Source organism: Eulemur rufifrons, chromosome 6 (assembly GCF_041146395.1).
Source record: "Eulemur rufifrons isolate Redbay chromosome 6, OSU_ERuf_1, whole genome shotgun sequence".
In the NCBI taxonomy this organism is placed as follows: domain Eukaryota; kingdom Metazoa; phylum Chordata; class Mammalia; order Primates; family Lemuridae; genus Eulemur; species Eulemur rufifrons.
Window position 1 is genome coordinate 90,193,859 of NC_090988.1, and position 16,188 is coordinate 90,210,046.

Sequence of the window (16,188 nt, forward strand, 5' to 3'; positions counted from 1 at the left end):
TACTAAAAAAAAAAAAAAAAAAAAAAAAAATAGAAATTAGCTGGACAACTAAAAATACATAGAAAAAAATTAGCCAGGCGTGGTGGCACATGCCTGTAGTCCCAGCTTCTTGGGAGGCTGAGGCAGGATTGCTTAAGCCCAGGAATTTGAGGTTGCTGTGAGCTAGGCTGACGCCATGGCATTCTAGCCTGGGCAACAGAGTGAGACTCTGTCTCAAAAAAATAAAATAAAATAAAATAAAATAAAAGATTGTACTTGCACCAAGAACTCACAGATATGATCAGCAATGTCATAAAAAGTCTCTACTGGCCGGGCGCAGTGGCTCACGCCTATAATCCTAGCACTCTGGGAGGCCAAGGTGGGTGGATTGTTTCAGCTCAAGAGTTCGAGACCAGCCTGAGCAAGAGCGAGACCTCGTCTCTACTAAAAATAGAAAGAAATTATATGAACAGCTAAAAATACATACAGAAAAATATTAGCCGGGTGTGGTGGCGCATGCCTGTAGTCCCAGCTACTTGGGAGGCTGAGGCAGGAGGATCACTTAAGCCCAGGAGTTTGAGGTTGCTGTGAGCTAAGCTGATGCCATGGCATTCACTCTAGCCCAGGCAACAGAGTGAGACTGTCTCAAAAAACAAACAAAAAAAAGTCTCTACCATTCCCATAAAAAAACTCCAATAAACTCAAAATATAATTAAAAACAATAAAAACTATGTTCTAGTATATACGGTCTTCATCAATTATACTAAGGTTGGTAAAATTACAACTCAACCTTAATACTGAGATAGGAATAATCTAGAAAATAGATTTAAGTACTTATATATTTTGGCCTCTAGGAAGGCATCCTTCCATTCTGAAAAACTCAGAAGCATTCTAGTTTATATATTAGGGTAACTTTTGACTTCAGTGAGTGTATATCAGTTTCCCAGAGTTTAATCTTTTCAGGGTGAATTAATAGATGTTGACTCTGTCCTGCCTTATACTTCAGCACACAGCACATAAGATTCTAAGGCCTGGCAGAATAGCAAGACCACCACACACAAGTCATATTACCAATATGATGAATGTTTTCCTTGATGACCTCACATTCTATTGGCCATCTTGGAGCCTGCAGTGGCCCCCTGGTAGAGAAAAAGGCAAAGAGCTCTTGAGGTTCTCGAAGACGTGGGTTTACTTCGTCCAACTCATCATAAAGAAGCTGTTTGCTCCTCAGAAGTGGCGAGTTCAGAATAAGTGAATCTGCCAAAGGGAAAGGGAATAAATGAACATCTTCCTTTTCCTCTTTGGGAACTTTAACTTATCTATAACAATGAAATAACTTCAAGCACTATATTAAAATATTAGCACAGATATACAATCCTATGACATGTTTCTCCTTCAAGAAGAATTAGTCCAGAATGACAGATTCAAAATTATAAAATGTTAAAATTCTGCACATTCTATTTAACATGTAAATGTAAAGATTTACAGTAAATTAGAAGAAGCTTTTAAAAAAATTATTTTTATTTTTTAATTTAATTTTATTTATTTATTTATTTTTGAGGCAGAGTCTCACTCTCTTGCCTGGGCCAGAGTGCCATGGCATCAGCCTAGCTCACAGCAACCTCAAACTCCTGGGCTCAAGCGATCCTCCTGCCTCAGCCTCCCGAGTAGCTGGGACTACAGGCATGTGCCACCATGCCCAGCTCATTTTTTTGTTTTTAGTTGTTTTGCTAATTTCTTTCTATTTTTAGTAGAGACGGGGTCTCGCTCTTGCTCAGGCTGGTCTCGAACTGCTGAGCTCAAGCAATCCTCTTGCCTCGGCCTCCCAGAGTGCTAGGATTACAGGCGTGAGCCACCGCGCCCGGCCTAAAAAAAAATTAATGAGTTTAAGACATTTCAACAGTGGGTTACAATGAATAAAATGTTACTTAATATGCTATATTATTTTTGTTTAAAGAGTGACAAGAGAGGGAACTTTCAATTCATCCATTAGCATTTTAGAAAAAAATTACATAAAACTTTATTAACTATAGTGAAATAATCTACAAATTAAATTTCAAGTCCATAATATAACCATTCAAAGGACAGAGAGTCTTATAAAACAAAGAGGATAGAAAGGGGAGGGGCAGAAAAGGAGTGAGAAGAGGCAGAAGAGAGGAAGAACAGCTCTGCGGGAAGAGAGAATGAGAAAAAAGAGAGGAAAAGAAAGGCTTTTGGGGAGACAGAAAAAGAAAGTACATGAGAGGAAGGAAAAAAATGGAAACAAAATGAGGAACTAAAGGCCGAAGGCCGCTCAGTGCCCATCAGACGTGAATCCTAGGCTTGTCTGGTAATTCTCAGTTTTGGTGGGGATAGCAGGTGGTGAAGACATATTCCCATACGGGAGCCTGAATTTTCTGGTCTGGAAGGACATGAAATACCTCTGCTTACAGCTTCTATCTGTTTGTGCACAGCTGAAGATAAACAGGTAGACCCTGAAAAGAGGAAGAAGGAGGCACCATTTGTCCTAGAGATTTTTGTCTTTCTTTTTTCCATCCACTGTCCCATCCCTTCTCACCTCCCATGCCCACTTTGGGGCCCTGTATTTTTACTTATCTACATCTTTTCCCCACAGTTTAATGGGGGGAAAGGTGGAGTTAGGCAATAAACATTTGAAAAGTACTCATAACTAAAGAAATATAAATCAAAGTGACAAAGAGATACCAGTATTTTTACTTAATGAATAGGAAAGACATTTATGTGTTTTCACAATCATCCCGTAGGAGTTATTAGGCAGTGAGGTTCTGGAGAGGGACACACATACTGATTTATTACTCACATAGAAGCTTCTCCTTTTGCAGGGTATCTGATATCAAATCATCTCTTTCCCCAAAAGAGTCATTCAACAGGTATCGAGGGTTATGCTTCCAAACATGTTGATGCGTAGCACAGTTTGGTAAACTGCCTCTCTGAGCTAAGAACAGGTGGTATAATTAAAGTTGCTGGATGGCTGGCTCATCACATCTTAGAGGTCAATACCAAAACCACTACTACCCAAATCACCACCCACCACCACCTGCCTTTGCAATGAATATGTGCCATTTTTCAAAGAGCTTTCACATTTCAACTTCTCTTAGTTAAGCATAATTATCCCCATTTACAGCTGAGGAAACAAGAGAGGAGGCAGACTTGAGAAGCAGCGTGGTGCAGTGGAACAAGAAAGGGCTTCGGAGATAGACTTGGTAGCAAGAGCTGTGTTGGGGCTCAGAATATGATACCCCAAAAGTTTGGTACTTTGAACTAAAATAGGAAGGCCTTAGAAGCTGCCTTATAAACAAGGACTTTCTGGCCTCTCCTGTTTCCCCCCAACCCCAAGAGCAGAGAGAGAGGACTCTCTCTAGAATTTCCTTATCTTTTTTTTTTTTTTTTTTTGAGACAGAGTCTCACCTCTGTTGCCTGGGCTAGAGTGCCATGGGGTCAGCCTAGCTCACAGCAACCTCAAACTCCTGGGCTCAAGCAATCCTACTGCCTCAGCCTCCCGAGTAGCTGGGACTACAGGCATGTGCCACCAAGCCCGGCTAATTTTTTCTATGTATTTTTAGTTGTCCAGATAATTTCTTTCTATTTTTTTTGTAGAGACGGGGGGGGGGGGGGTCTCACTCTTGCTCAGTCTGGTCTCGAACTCCTGAGCCCAAACAATCCTCCTGCCTCGGCCTCCCAAGTGCTAGGATTATAGGCATGAGCCACCACACCTGGCCTAGAATTTCTTTATCTAAGGAAACTTCTTTCCAAAAGAAAAGCAATTGTCTTAAGACCTCCACCCTAGGAATCTCATCAAATAACCAGGAAAGGTTAACCACTAGAGAGGAGACTAAAAGTCCCCACCACACCTAGATAGACTTTTCATCTATTCTTCAGAGATTACCTGGGAGACTATCTGCATAATAAGACAATCTTTGTTCACAGATCTTTGTTCCCTTCCTGACACCTCTCCCAGAGCCCAGAAGTCTGTCCCAGGCCGTTTATTTTTCTTTGGGCTGATTCATTTCCCTGAAAATCATTTACCACCCTTCAAAAGTGCCTATACCACTCCCTTTCCCTCTCCCCTATGAGGAAGGTATTTAATCTTAAACCATTTGGCACTTCTTTGAGTCTCCTATTTGTGGGAATCCCCTTGTCCACATACATATATATTTATATGCCTTTTTCTCCTATTAATCTGGCTATTCTCAGTCAGCAAACCTTCAGAGAGGGTGGACGGGAAGCTTTCCCTCTGCTCCTATGGCCGCCAAGAGGGCCAAACCCAGGTGAAGGCAAGTATCAGAATGGCAGTGAAGCACTGATGCCCAAAGCCACTTTGTCCTGAGGGCATCTGCTGAATGTGGCAAACCAGCAATTCAGGTTCCAACAAATTAGTAATCACTTAGAAAATGAAATACAGTGGTTCCCCCTAACCCATGGTTTCACTTTCCACAGTTTTAGTTAACCTGGGTGAACTGCAGTCTGAAAGTATTAAATGGAAAATTCCAGAAATAAGCAATTCATAAGTTTTAATTTGCACTGCACGCCATTCTGAGTGATAAAAACATGTGCTGTCCTGCTTGCTTTGCCTGTGAATCATCCTTTTGTCCAGCGTATCCATAATACATATGCTACCTGCCTGTAAGTCACTTAGTAGCTATCTCTGTTATCAGGTCAACGATCTGTATCCCTTGTGTTCAAGTAACACTTATTTTACCAAACAGTGGCCCCCAAATGGAGGAGTAGTGATGCTGGCAATTTAGACACGCCAAAGAGACACCGTAAAGTGCTTCCTTCAAGTGAAAAGGTGAAAGTTCTCGACTTAAGAAAAAAAAATTGTATGCTGAGGTTGCTAAATTCTACGGTAAGAACAAATCTTATGTCTGTGGAATTGTGAAGGAAAAAGAAACTTGCGCTAGTTTTGCTGTTACACCTCAAACTGCAAAAGTGTGTGGTAAGTACTTAAGGTAGAAAAGGAACTAAATTTGTGGGTGTAAGATATGAACTAAAGTTTGTTCCGATTGATAGTAATTGAATTTAATACTATCTGTGGTTTCAGGCATCCACTGGGAATCGTGGAACATATCCCCTGCAGATGAGGGGGGACTACCAAAAGTTTTAAAAGGTTGCTATTAATATAAATAAAATCAATATTAAAAACTTGGCCGGGCGCAGTGGTTCCACAGCACTTAGGGAGGCTGAGGCAGGAGGATCAGTTGAGCCCAGGAATTGGAGGGGGCAGTGAGCTATGATTGCACCACTGCACTCCAGCCTGGGTGACATAATGAGACCTTGTCTCTAAAATAAAAGAAAAATAATTCAATTTTATTTCTATATACTGGCCACAAAGCTATAAAATTAAAATTTAAAAAGACTAACCTTTATAATAGCATACAATATGAAAGCACTACTATGAAAAAACTGTAAATTTTTATTGGGAAACACTAACGAAGACCTAAGTAAATAGAGATATGTACTATATTCATAGACTGGGGAACCCCATATTGGAAAATTGCCATTTCTTGTGAAATATGATCTATAGATTCAATGCAATTCCAATAATTTTTTTTTTTTTTTTGAGACAGAGTCTCACTCTGTTGCCCGGGCTAGAGTGAGTGCCGTGGCGTCAGTCTCGCTCACAGCAACCTCAAACTCCTGGGCTTAAGCGATCCTACTGCCTCAGCCTCCCGAGTAGCTGGGACTACAGGCATGCGCCACCATGCCCGGCTAATTTTTTGTATATATATATTTTAGTTGTCCATATAATTTCTTTCTATTTTTAGTAGAGACGGGGTCTCACTCTTGCTCAGGCTGGTCTCGAACTCCTGACCTCGAGCGATCCACCCGCCTCGGCCTCCCAGAGTGCTAGGATTACAGGCGTGAGCCACCACGCCCGGCCTAATTCCAATAATTTTTTAAACATCATAAGCCAGTTTTAAAATTTATATTGAAAGGCAAAGACTCAAGAAGAGGCCGGGCGCGGTGGCTCACGCCTGTAATCCTAGCACTCTGGGAGGCCGAGGCAGGATGATCGCTCGAGGTCAGGAGTTCGAGACCAGCCTGAGCAAGAGCAAGACCCCTGTCTCTACTAAAAACTACAAAGAAATTATCTGAACAACTAAAAATATATAGAAAAAATTAGCCGGGCATGGTGGCGCATGCCTGTAGTCCCAGTGACTCAGGAGGCTGAGGCAGGATTGCTTGAGCCCAGGAGTTTGAGGTTGCTGTGAGCTAGGCTGACGCCACGGCACTCTAGCCAGGGCAAAAGAGCGAGACTCTGTCTCCGGAAAAAAAAAAAAAAAAAAAAAAGACTATTTTAATGCCATGTAGCATGTAGTAATTACAAGTAGGTGATATTGGTGAAAGGACAGACAGACAGACCAATACATAGAGCCCAGAAACAGATCTATGTATAAAGTAACTCAGTCACTTGAGAGGTAACATAGCAGATGAATAGGGAAAGGAAGTGCTTTTCATCAAGTGATATTAGAAAAATTATTTATTAGTCTATTCAAGCACAATTATCCCAGTTAATGAAAAATTCACTTCCAGACCCCAGGAAAGGTGGTTAGATAAGAATGCATTATTACCTTTAAAATAGCCATAATACTGGAGGTGATGGTACATAAAATCTTCATAGGGATCAGGAAGAACCTGTGAAAGGAAAGGCCAACTCAATCAGAACAGTCCTTTGAAATGATAATAAACGCTTAAAAAGTACACAAGCATTGTTGCACTGGGCAGTATACTTGAGAGCTTCTGTAAACAAACCAAGTGAAAGACATTCTTGCACATTATTCTATCTTGGGGATCAAGACCTCCAGCTGGAAAAAAGGTGCCACCAGAATATCCCTTCTGATCTACTGGTATTGGATTTCTGTGGAGTTCCTGGACAAGGGTGTGTACCGACCTCCTGCTTTAGCTCTCTTTCCAGTGCTGGGAACATGTTACTTCTGCATGCTATGCTGAAGACCAGTCAGTGACACCGGCGTGCAGCTGCAACTCCTGCCCAATTTCCAAATAAGCGGCTGATTACACAGGAGACACTACAGAGCCGGAACAGGACAAGTGAAAAAACTCTCGATAGCTCTGCTCCCCCTACCCCACCTCCAGCTTTCGCTTCACTTGAGGAAACCCTGCCATCCCAGCCTCTTCTCAGACAAAGAAAGACCCGCCTGGTGGTTCCCACCATGAGGCTGGGAGGCGCACCTTAAGAGTCAGGGAGGGCTGTCTTCCCGCTTCTTCCCGAGGCGCCAGGCCCCTTGCTGGCCCCATGAGAAGGGAGATGCCCGCCACCAGGACGCTACAGGAAAGTGAAAGAGGTTGGGGGTAGACGGAAAAAAAAAAGTCAGGGGTCGGGAGAGTGGGCCCTGAAAAGGGAATTCAGGGGTCCAGAGCTGTTTAGTCCCATGGGTCGGAAAGAGTAGGGGAAGCAGAGATTTCCTAAGAGGGCAGACGAAAGGTGCGACCACCTCCAAGCCCCAGCCTGTCCCGGGCAGCAGTGGTGGGCGCAGCGCCCGCGGCAGCAGAGGAGTATGGGCTACACGGGAAGCCAGGCATGCAAGCTCCAGAGGCCGGGCTGTGCACCAGACGACACGCAGCAGAGTTCTCCAGTCACCGCTTTCTGTAAGGGCTCGGTAGCCTAGCAACCGCGAGCAGGAAGCGGGAGGGCGGGGCGGCCACGGGTTTCCGGGGAGCTGGGCTCTGCCCACAAGGAGGAAGCGAGGACCCCTGGGAAGGTTAAGCTAGGTGGGCGACTTGATTTAGACTTATTCTTCCTCCTTCATACATTAGAGCCCCAATCTGGGGATTGAAATCGGACTGATGAGTACAATGCCAGTAGTCTTCAACGTATTTCCAAGCTTGTTTGCTGTTCTTTAGCTTTAGGTAACTTATGCTTTGCTCTAAAGGAGCTGGCTCTCCTTTCACCTCGTATTTATTTTCTCCATGCCAAGGCCAGAAAAGAAAAATTACCGTAGTTGAAAAACTACAAGAAACAAAAAGTTAGCAAATAAATACCACGCATTTCAACTTATTAGCTTAAAAAAGTTTAATTAGATGCATACAAATATACTGGAATAAAATTCAAATTATTGTCTTTGGTTAACTTTATATGAAGATAACCGAAACTATTAGAATCAAAGTGGGAAAGAGAAAAGCTATAAAGCACCTTTATTTTTTAACCACATTACATCAGTTCCAGGACTTAAATAGGTCAAATAATAGTTAATATTACAGAGTACAACCAAAAACTTAAATCACACAGCACCATCTGGTACTGGAGGCCTGTTTTCTACCCTGCCCCCACCAATCCCCTCAACCCCTGCCCAAGATCTTGCTGCTCTTTTCCTGAAAGGTGTTCCCTGATTGGTTTGCACGTGCCTTTCACTGTATTCAATTAGAAAAAACAATTAAGAATTGACTTAAAAATTAAGTCCTGGTTACATAATCAAGGGTAACAGGCTTTGAAGAGCAAAAGGATAACCAATCAGAAGTATAAAAAAAGCTTTATTAGTGCATATATACAAATTTACAAGGTCAGAAACTGGAGAAATACAAACAGCTTTAAAACACAATTTGCCTTTTCTTCAGTTTAAAGTGACTTTTACCTGATTGTGGTACAACAGAAAGTACAGAACAGTGAACTGCCTTTTAAATACTGGAATTTTATGGAGAATACATTCACACAAAGGGAGGTGATTTCAGACCAAGGTAAGACAATGGAAACACACTGATACAGGGTGGCTTTTGTTGCATTTACTGTCACATACACGAGGGAAAAATTCTCAAAATCAAGGATGTAATACAAGTTGCTGTTGCTGCTTGTATTAAAATTCAAATGAGCCACCTAGTGTGTGAAATGACTGAGCTACCAGTTCTAGAATCTGTGAGAAAGAACTACTTAAGGAACGTGGCCATCTATCAGCACAAGATAAACCACTTGACATACCTCTGCACAGGGGTAGCAGACTAGAGGAAGAGGTCAGAGAGATCCTGACTATCTCAGTCAACCAAGGTGGAATACAGAGCTGCCATATGAATTGCACTTGTTTTGGAGAAGTTAATGACAGTGCGTCCCACACTAGAACTAAATAAACCTCTATTAGGCAGGAAAATTCTTCACTTTTTATCAATGAGCCGTCTACAGAAGTGTCAGACTCAATGTGCCACATATTCTTCAAGGTTGATGAGGTTGATATGCCTAACATGCTAATTTTGCCAGTGTGAGAATAAAGGCAGCCAGGTCAAAGCAATTCCAATCACCTCACCTTTCAGCAAAACAGAAAAATTACATTTCACAAGTGTGAAAACTTTGTATGCATATGTTCTTGCCTAGGAAATTTATATGCTCTCCCCCATAACATTTACAGTTTATTTGACAACAGTAAAACTGGCTAAGACTCTGAAATGAACACAAAAAACAAATGTAAAAATTTCTCTAAATTTAAAAAACTATGTGTTTGGAGCCATTTTCCTTCTCTTCAGTCTTGCTCGCCAATCCTCAGGAAGGGCTTCAAAATTAGCATTTCTCTCTGCCATACCACTGTGAAAACAACATACAGATTACTTCACTGGAAAGAAAAAGAGCAAAACTGTTCATTTCCTAGCAATTAAAAACCTCTAAAACTGAAAACCTGATCTATCACATCTATGTTTGCGAAAATCTTTTGTCAGCTAAATGTAAGTACATTCCTCAAATTTTTAAATTCTGATAGGCCAACCAAACACACACATCCACTCTCAGTTTATGTACATATGTAAGTGCATATTTATTTTCTATAAATATATCTCCAATAACCATTAAAGCCACATCAAAAGAATAAAACATCTTCTTATTAAAGTTTTTCTTAGCCTATAGGAGTTACGATTCTTCAAGGCAGGTATATTTAACCTTAAATATACCATCAGTGACCCTTGGAACTAATGTTGAACTCCTCTTTTGAGAATTTTATTTGTAAGGATTAAAACTCAAATTATATTTTGCAATTACCAGAATGGGTGCATTGGACACTTTTATAAATGTAAATTAAGCTAGAAGCTATCAGAAGTGAATTTGAAATCTGGCATCAGTATTTATGAGATGGTTATGTTCCAGGTTTATGCACTGACAACTGATGAAATGTTAGTTGCATTCACAGAACGTTGCCCATTTCAGTATAAATGCCTTCAAAACTAGGACAATATGGAATAGAAATGTGGATTTACTTTGTTTAAATTTTTTTGAAAATTTCTAATGAAGCTTCCTCCCTATTTCTTTATTCTTATTTTTATAAATTATTTGTAAAATACTGACTCTAGATGGTAAATGTTGATGACTATTTTTCCTGATAGAGTTGACAGTCCTTTGCTTAAGACAATCATCATCAGGAGAGAGTATACAACATTGATATTTCTGATTTTTAAAAAAGGCTAGACCATGATTTTTATAGAGAAAGAAACATTTCTATGAATTAAAAACTGTTTTAGGTAAGTTTATAAAGATTGGCAAAAATTAAGGGTTGTGATCTTAAGACTATAACTGTTCTAATACAACAACCACAACCACAATCTATCCCCCTCTATGATCCCTTTTCTTTTACCTAACGAGCTGCTGCTGTTTCCACTCTTCAATTCGCTTCTGTGCAGTTGATTCTCGGTCCTCTTCACTGGAACTAGAATTGTCCTCTTCATCTAACTCACGCTGGATACTCTGCCACTTCTTTACCAAAGATGGCATTTTGGTTTTACTCTTCTTTGCCTGTAACAAAGGTTAAAGGTAAGAAGGAATACAATATATAAACTAAATACATGAGTCTTTTTTTTTTTTTTTTTGGAGACAGAGTCTTGCTCTGTTGCCCCAGTGCCATGGTGCCATCATAGCTCATTACAACCTCAAACTCCTGGGCTCAAGCAATCCTTCTGCCTCAGCCTCCCAAAGAGCTGGGACTACAGGCATGCGCCACCATGTCTGGCTAGTTTTTTCTATTTTTGGTAGAGACGGGGTCTTGTTCTTGCTCAGGCTGGTCTCCAACTCCTAAGCTCAAGCAATCCTCCCACCTCAGCCTCCCACACTGGTAGGACTACAGGTGTGAGCCACTGCACCCGGCTTAAGAAATGAGTCTTATACACTGGAGTTTAAGATCTTTTCCTAGTTGTAAGGAATAAGTGGACTTTAAAACTCAATTAAAATAACAACATATACAGAAAATAAATACTATAAATTCTTGCCAGAAATTTCTACCAACTATAAACCAAAAGGGCTAGTTAAAAACACCTATAAAATTATAAATATATCAATGATTAGGTTTGTCCTGAGAGAAGATACAATAAATTTTATTTTTCTTCTTAGGTCTTACTTTCATGTTCTAAATTACCTGTAACAAACATCTACTTTAATAGTAGAAAAACACTTAACATATATATCTTTTCTTTTTTCTTTTGAGACAGAGTCTTGCTTTGTTGCCTGGGTTAGAGCGAGTGCCGTAGCATCAGCCTAGCTCACAGCAACCTCAAACTCCTGGGCTTAAGCGATCCTCCTGCCTCAGCCTCCCGAGTAGCTGGGACTACAGGCATGTGCCACCATGCCCGGCTAATTTTTTCTATATATTTTTAGTTGTCCATATAATTTCTTTCTATTTTTAGTAGAGACGGGGTCTTGCTCTTGTTCAGGCTGGTCTCGAACTCCTGAGCTTCAGCAATCCTCCCTCCTTGGCCTCCCAGAGTGCTAGGATTACAGGCGTGAGCCACTGCGCCCGGCCTATATCTTTTCCTTATATGTATTCCCACACCCACCCTGGCCAGAAGAAAAGCTCTACAAAAGCAGATTTTTGTCTGTTTTTTTTTTTTTTTTAAATAAAAAGTTTTTATTTTTTTTATTATTTTTTTGAGACAGAGTCTTGCTCTGTTGTCATCCTGGATAGAGTATAATGGCATCATCATAGCTCACCGCAGCCTTAAACTCCTCAGCTCCAGCAATCCTCCTGTCGCGACCTCCCAAGTAGCTGGGACTACAGGCGCCCACCACTGTGCCAGGCTAATTTTTCTATTTTTAGTAGAGACGGGGTCTCACCCCTGCTCAGGCTGGTCTTGAATTCCTGAGCTTAAGCAATCCTCCTGCCTTGGCCTCCCAGAGTGCTAGGATTACAGACATGAGACACTGCACCCAGCCAGATTTTTGTCTGTCTGATTCACTGCTAAATCCTAACCCGCTAGGGAGAATACCTGACAAATATATTAGACATTGCTAAGACAAATTTTTTTTTTTTTTTTGTTGAGACAGAGTCTCACTTTGTTGCCCAGGCTAGAGTGAGTGCCGTGGCGTCAGCTTAGCTCACAGCAACCTCAGACTCCTCGGCTTAAGCGATCCTACTGCCTCAGCCTCCCGAGTAGCTGGGACTACAGGCATGCGCCACTATGCCCGGCTAATTTTTTCTATATAGATTTTTAGTTGTCCATATAATTTCTTTCTATTTTTTGTAGAGACGGGGTCTCGTTCTTGCTCAGGCTGGTCTCGAACTCCTGACCTCGAGCGATCCACCCGCCTCGGCCTCCCAGAGTGCTGGGATTACAGGCGTGAGCCACCGCGCCCGGCCCCAACTAAGACAAATTTTTAAACCTGTTTCTGTAGAGAAACAGAACCATGTGTTTGAAGACCTGACCAGGTTATGCTGTAAGCTTAACAAGTAGGAATAAGTGTGACTGAGTGCTATACTCATGTATGGGGGCTGGAGGTTATTTTCTTGCTTACACTTGGGGCAACAAATTTCTTTTTTTTTTTTGAGACAGAGTCTCACTCTGTTGCCCAGGCTAGAGTGAGTGCCGTGGCGTCAGCCTAGCTCACAGCAACCTCAAACTCCTGAGCTCAAGCGATCCTCCTGTCTCAGCCTCCCGAGTAGCTGGGACTACAGGCATGCGCCACCATGCCCGGCTAATTTTTTCTATATATATTTTTAGCTGTCCATATAATTTCTTTCTATTTTTAGTAGAGGTGGGGTCTCGCTCTTGCTCAGGCTGGTCTCGAACTCCTGAGCTCAAACGATCTGCCCACCTCGGCCTCCCAGAGTGCTAGGATTACAGGCGTGAGCCACCGCGCCCGGCCAAATTTCTTGAATAAGGTCCCCAAAATTCTGAGACAATAAGCTTAACATTTTCAGTCTTTTTATGTTACCTGCCACCCTGCCTGACACCTCATTTTGACTATAATGGATAGTAATTAACTTTCTGGGGAGATGAATGCCCATGTGTCAATGAATGCCCAGACCTTCAGCTCCCTCCACACACACTCCCCCATATTCCATTCTGTCATTTTGCCTTTGGCACAACCTGTCTTATAGCACACACACCCTTCCAACAAGATCCAACACAGACCATTCTGGGTTAGCACAGAATCAACCAAATAAAATAAGACAGATTAATAATGGCCACATGAGCAGAGAGGTCACTGGGGTAAAACCTCTCACTAACACTGACGATTAAAAATCACAGATCTAGGTATAGTCACTGCTGTTTCACTCTGACTTCTATAGAGGCCAGTGAATTTTTAGCATATTTGATTCCCATCTGTCATGGGAAAATAAGTTATGTTTACAATGTTATGTATGGCTTATCACATTTGAAACCATGGAGCCAAAGAGTTGCACTGGCCATGTGAGCACACTTTAAATAAGGGAGCATTACAGTCAAAGGAACAAAGATTAAATGGTAAAAACTCCTTTTTTCCTAGTTTATTTTCTAGTCAACTGCCCATGAAACTCTTTAGCAAAAAGACTGAAAATATATAGTCGTCCCAAATATTCTTTTTTTTGAGACAGAGTCTCATTTTGTTGCCTGGGCTAGAGTGCTGTGGCGTCAGCCTACCTCACAGCAACCTTAAACTCCTGGGCTCAAGTGATCCTCCTGCCTCAGCCTTCCAGAGTGCTAGGATTACAGGTGTGAGCAGCCGTGCCCAGCCCCAAATATTCTTGACTATTAGAGGCATTAAGGATACATTTTATTTTTTTAAATAATGGCCTGTCATGAAGCTAGGTGGAATGGCCCACACCTGTAATCCCACCTATCTGGGAGGCTGAGGTAGGAAGATCACTTGAGCCTAGGAATTTGAGACCCTGTGTCTAAAAAAAAAAAAAAAAAATAATTAGTTGGGCATGGTGGTGCAGCTCAGCTATTCAGGAGGCTGAGGCAGTAGGATTGTTTTGAGACCAAAAGTTCAAGGCTGCAGGAGCTATGATCACGTCATTGCATTCCAGCCTGGGTGACAGAGTGAGACTTTGTCTCTAAACCGTGACCCCACCCCTCCCAAAACCAAGTATAGGAAGTACTGGCACAAGGATAGGCATACAGATAAATGACATAGAATTAAGAGTGCAGAAATAAACCTATACATTTTATTCAGCTTATCTGACAAGGGTGCCATGCAAAAGAATAAAGTTGGACCTCTACTTCACACCATATATATTAAAATGAAATCAATGACTTACATATAAATGCCAAGAACTACTAATATAAAATCCTTTTTAAAAAACTGAAAAATTGGGCCGGGCGCGGTGGCTCACGCCTGTAATCCTAGCACTCTGGGAGGCCGAGGCGGGTGGATTGCTCAAGGTCAGGAGTTCGAGACCAGCCTGAGCGAGACCCCATCTCTACTAAAAATAGAAAGACATTATATGGACAACTAAAAATCTATATAGAAAAAATTAGCCGGGCATGGTGGCGCATGCCTGTAGTCCCAGCTACTCGGGAGGCTGAGGCAGTAGGATCGCTTAAGCCGAGGAGTCTGAGGTTGCTGTGAGCTAAGCTGACGCCACGGCACTCACTCTAGCCTTGGCAACAAAGTGAGACGCTGTCTCAACAAAAAAAAAAAAAAAAAAAAAAAAAAAAACTGAAAAATTGGACATGTAATTTTTAAAACGTTTCCCCTTCAAAGGCACCATTAAAAAAAAAAGGAAAAGACAGACCACAGACTAGAAAATAGTCGCAAATCATATGTTGTAAGGGACTTGTACATAGACTATACACAGAACTCTTAAAATTCAACAAAAAGATAAATAACCCAATTCAAAAATTGGCAAAGGACCTGAAGGGACATTTCTCCAACAAAGATAGACAAATGGCCAAGAAAATGAAAACCGGTTCAACATCATTAGTCATTAGCTAAATCAAAACCACAATGATATATACCACTTCAGACCCACTAGGATGGGCATAATAAAAACCAAAAGCATGAAAACGGAAAATAACTGGTATTGGTATATACCCAAAAGAATTAAAAAAAGGTACTCAATACTTGCACATGAATGTTCACAGTGGCCCTATTCATTCATAACCACCAAAAGGCAGAAACAATCCAAATGTCCAGCAACTAACGGATGGATGCAAAAATTGTGGCACATAACAATGGAACATTATTCAGCCACAAGGAATGAAGTACTAGGAATGTACATGCTGCATGGACAAACTTCAAGAACATAAAGCTAAGGGAAGGAAGTCAGGCAAAAAACGTCACGTATTGCATGATTCCATTTATATGAACTATCCAGAATAGGTAAATGCAGAGACAAAGACTGGTGGTTCCCAGGGGATGGGGGAAAGAATAACAGGGAGTGACTGCTTTATAGGTACAGGGTGTTCTTTTAGGTTAATCAAAATATTGTGTAACAAGATAGAGGTGTTGGTTGTATACTATTTTGAATGTACTAAATGCTATAGAATTGTACACTTGAAAATGGTTAAATTTATGTTATGTATCACCTCAATAAATCTTTTAATAATAAAAGTTTCTAACAAGATATTTATCATACCTTGTCTTTCTTTCCTTTTTTCGTCTTCTCAGGTGGTGGCACTTTGGGAGCCGGTGGTGGTGGAGGAGGAGGAGGAGGAGGAGGCGGTGGTGGTTCTATAACAGCAGTAGCAGGCACAGCATTTCGGGCCTGGACTGGCTGCAATGATGGAGCAGTCACTCCAATTGGGACAGAACATTCAGCGTAACTCATAATTGTAGGTGCTGCTGCTAGTCCGAGGTAATTTGACTGTAGGCTCATTCCTCTGGCCTGATGGCCCATTCCTGCTGCTGGATGGCTAACTGGTATTGTCTGGTGTCCAATCCCTGTCACCTGGTTCCCAATCCCTGTTGCCTGGTGACCTAACACAGAAAACATAAAATGATACTATAAAAAGGACACTGTGACAAGAACAGAAGAAAGATAAAGAAAAAGGGAATTGGGGTTATATTAC

General features: G+C 41.5%; 2 protein-coding genes across 3 annotated transcripts in view; both read right to left on the reverse strand.

The window, feature by feature from the left end:
• AGBL2 (AGBL carboxypeptidase 2) overlaps nt 1–6,976 on the reverse strand; it is a 40,375-nt gene extending 33,399 nt beyond the window's left edge. Inside the window, exons 1-5 of the mRNA XM_069469891.1 lie at nt 6,890–6,976; nt 6,570–6,633; nt 2,798–2,932; nt 2,400–2,453; nt 1,051–1,236 (exon numbers count right to left, since the gene is read on the reverse strand). Of these exons, the coding sequence (XP_069325992.1) occupies nt 1,051–1,236; nt 2,400–2,453; nt 2,798–2,932; nt 6,570–6,633; nt 6,890–6,925 (475 nt within the window). The 5' untranslated portion in view covers nt 6,926–6,976. The remainder of the gene's footprint in view (nt 1–1,050; nt 1,237–2,399; nt 2,454–2,797; nt 2,933–6,569; nt 6,634–6,889) is intronic.
• A 1,106-nt stretch (nt 6,977–8,082) lies between these two features.
• FNBP4 (formin binding protein 4) overlaps nt 8,083–16,188 on the reverse strand; it is a 33,761-nt gene continuing 25,655 nt past the window's right edge. For both annotated transcript variants that reach the window (XM_069471395.1, XM_069471396.1), the window contains exons 15-17: nt 15,756–16,096; nt 10,560–10,717; nt 8,083–9,523 (exon numbers count right to left, since the gene is read on the reverse strand). In XM_069471395.1, coding sequence (XP_069327496.1) covers nt 9,433–9,523; nt 10,560–10,717; nt 15,756–16,096 — 590 coding nt within the window. In that variant the 3' untranslated portion in view covers nt 8,083–9,432. The remainder of the gene's footprint in view (nt 9,524–10,559; nt 10,718–15,755; nt 16,097–16,188) is intronic.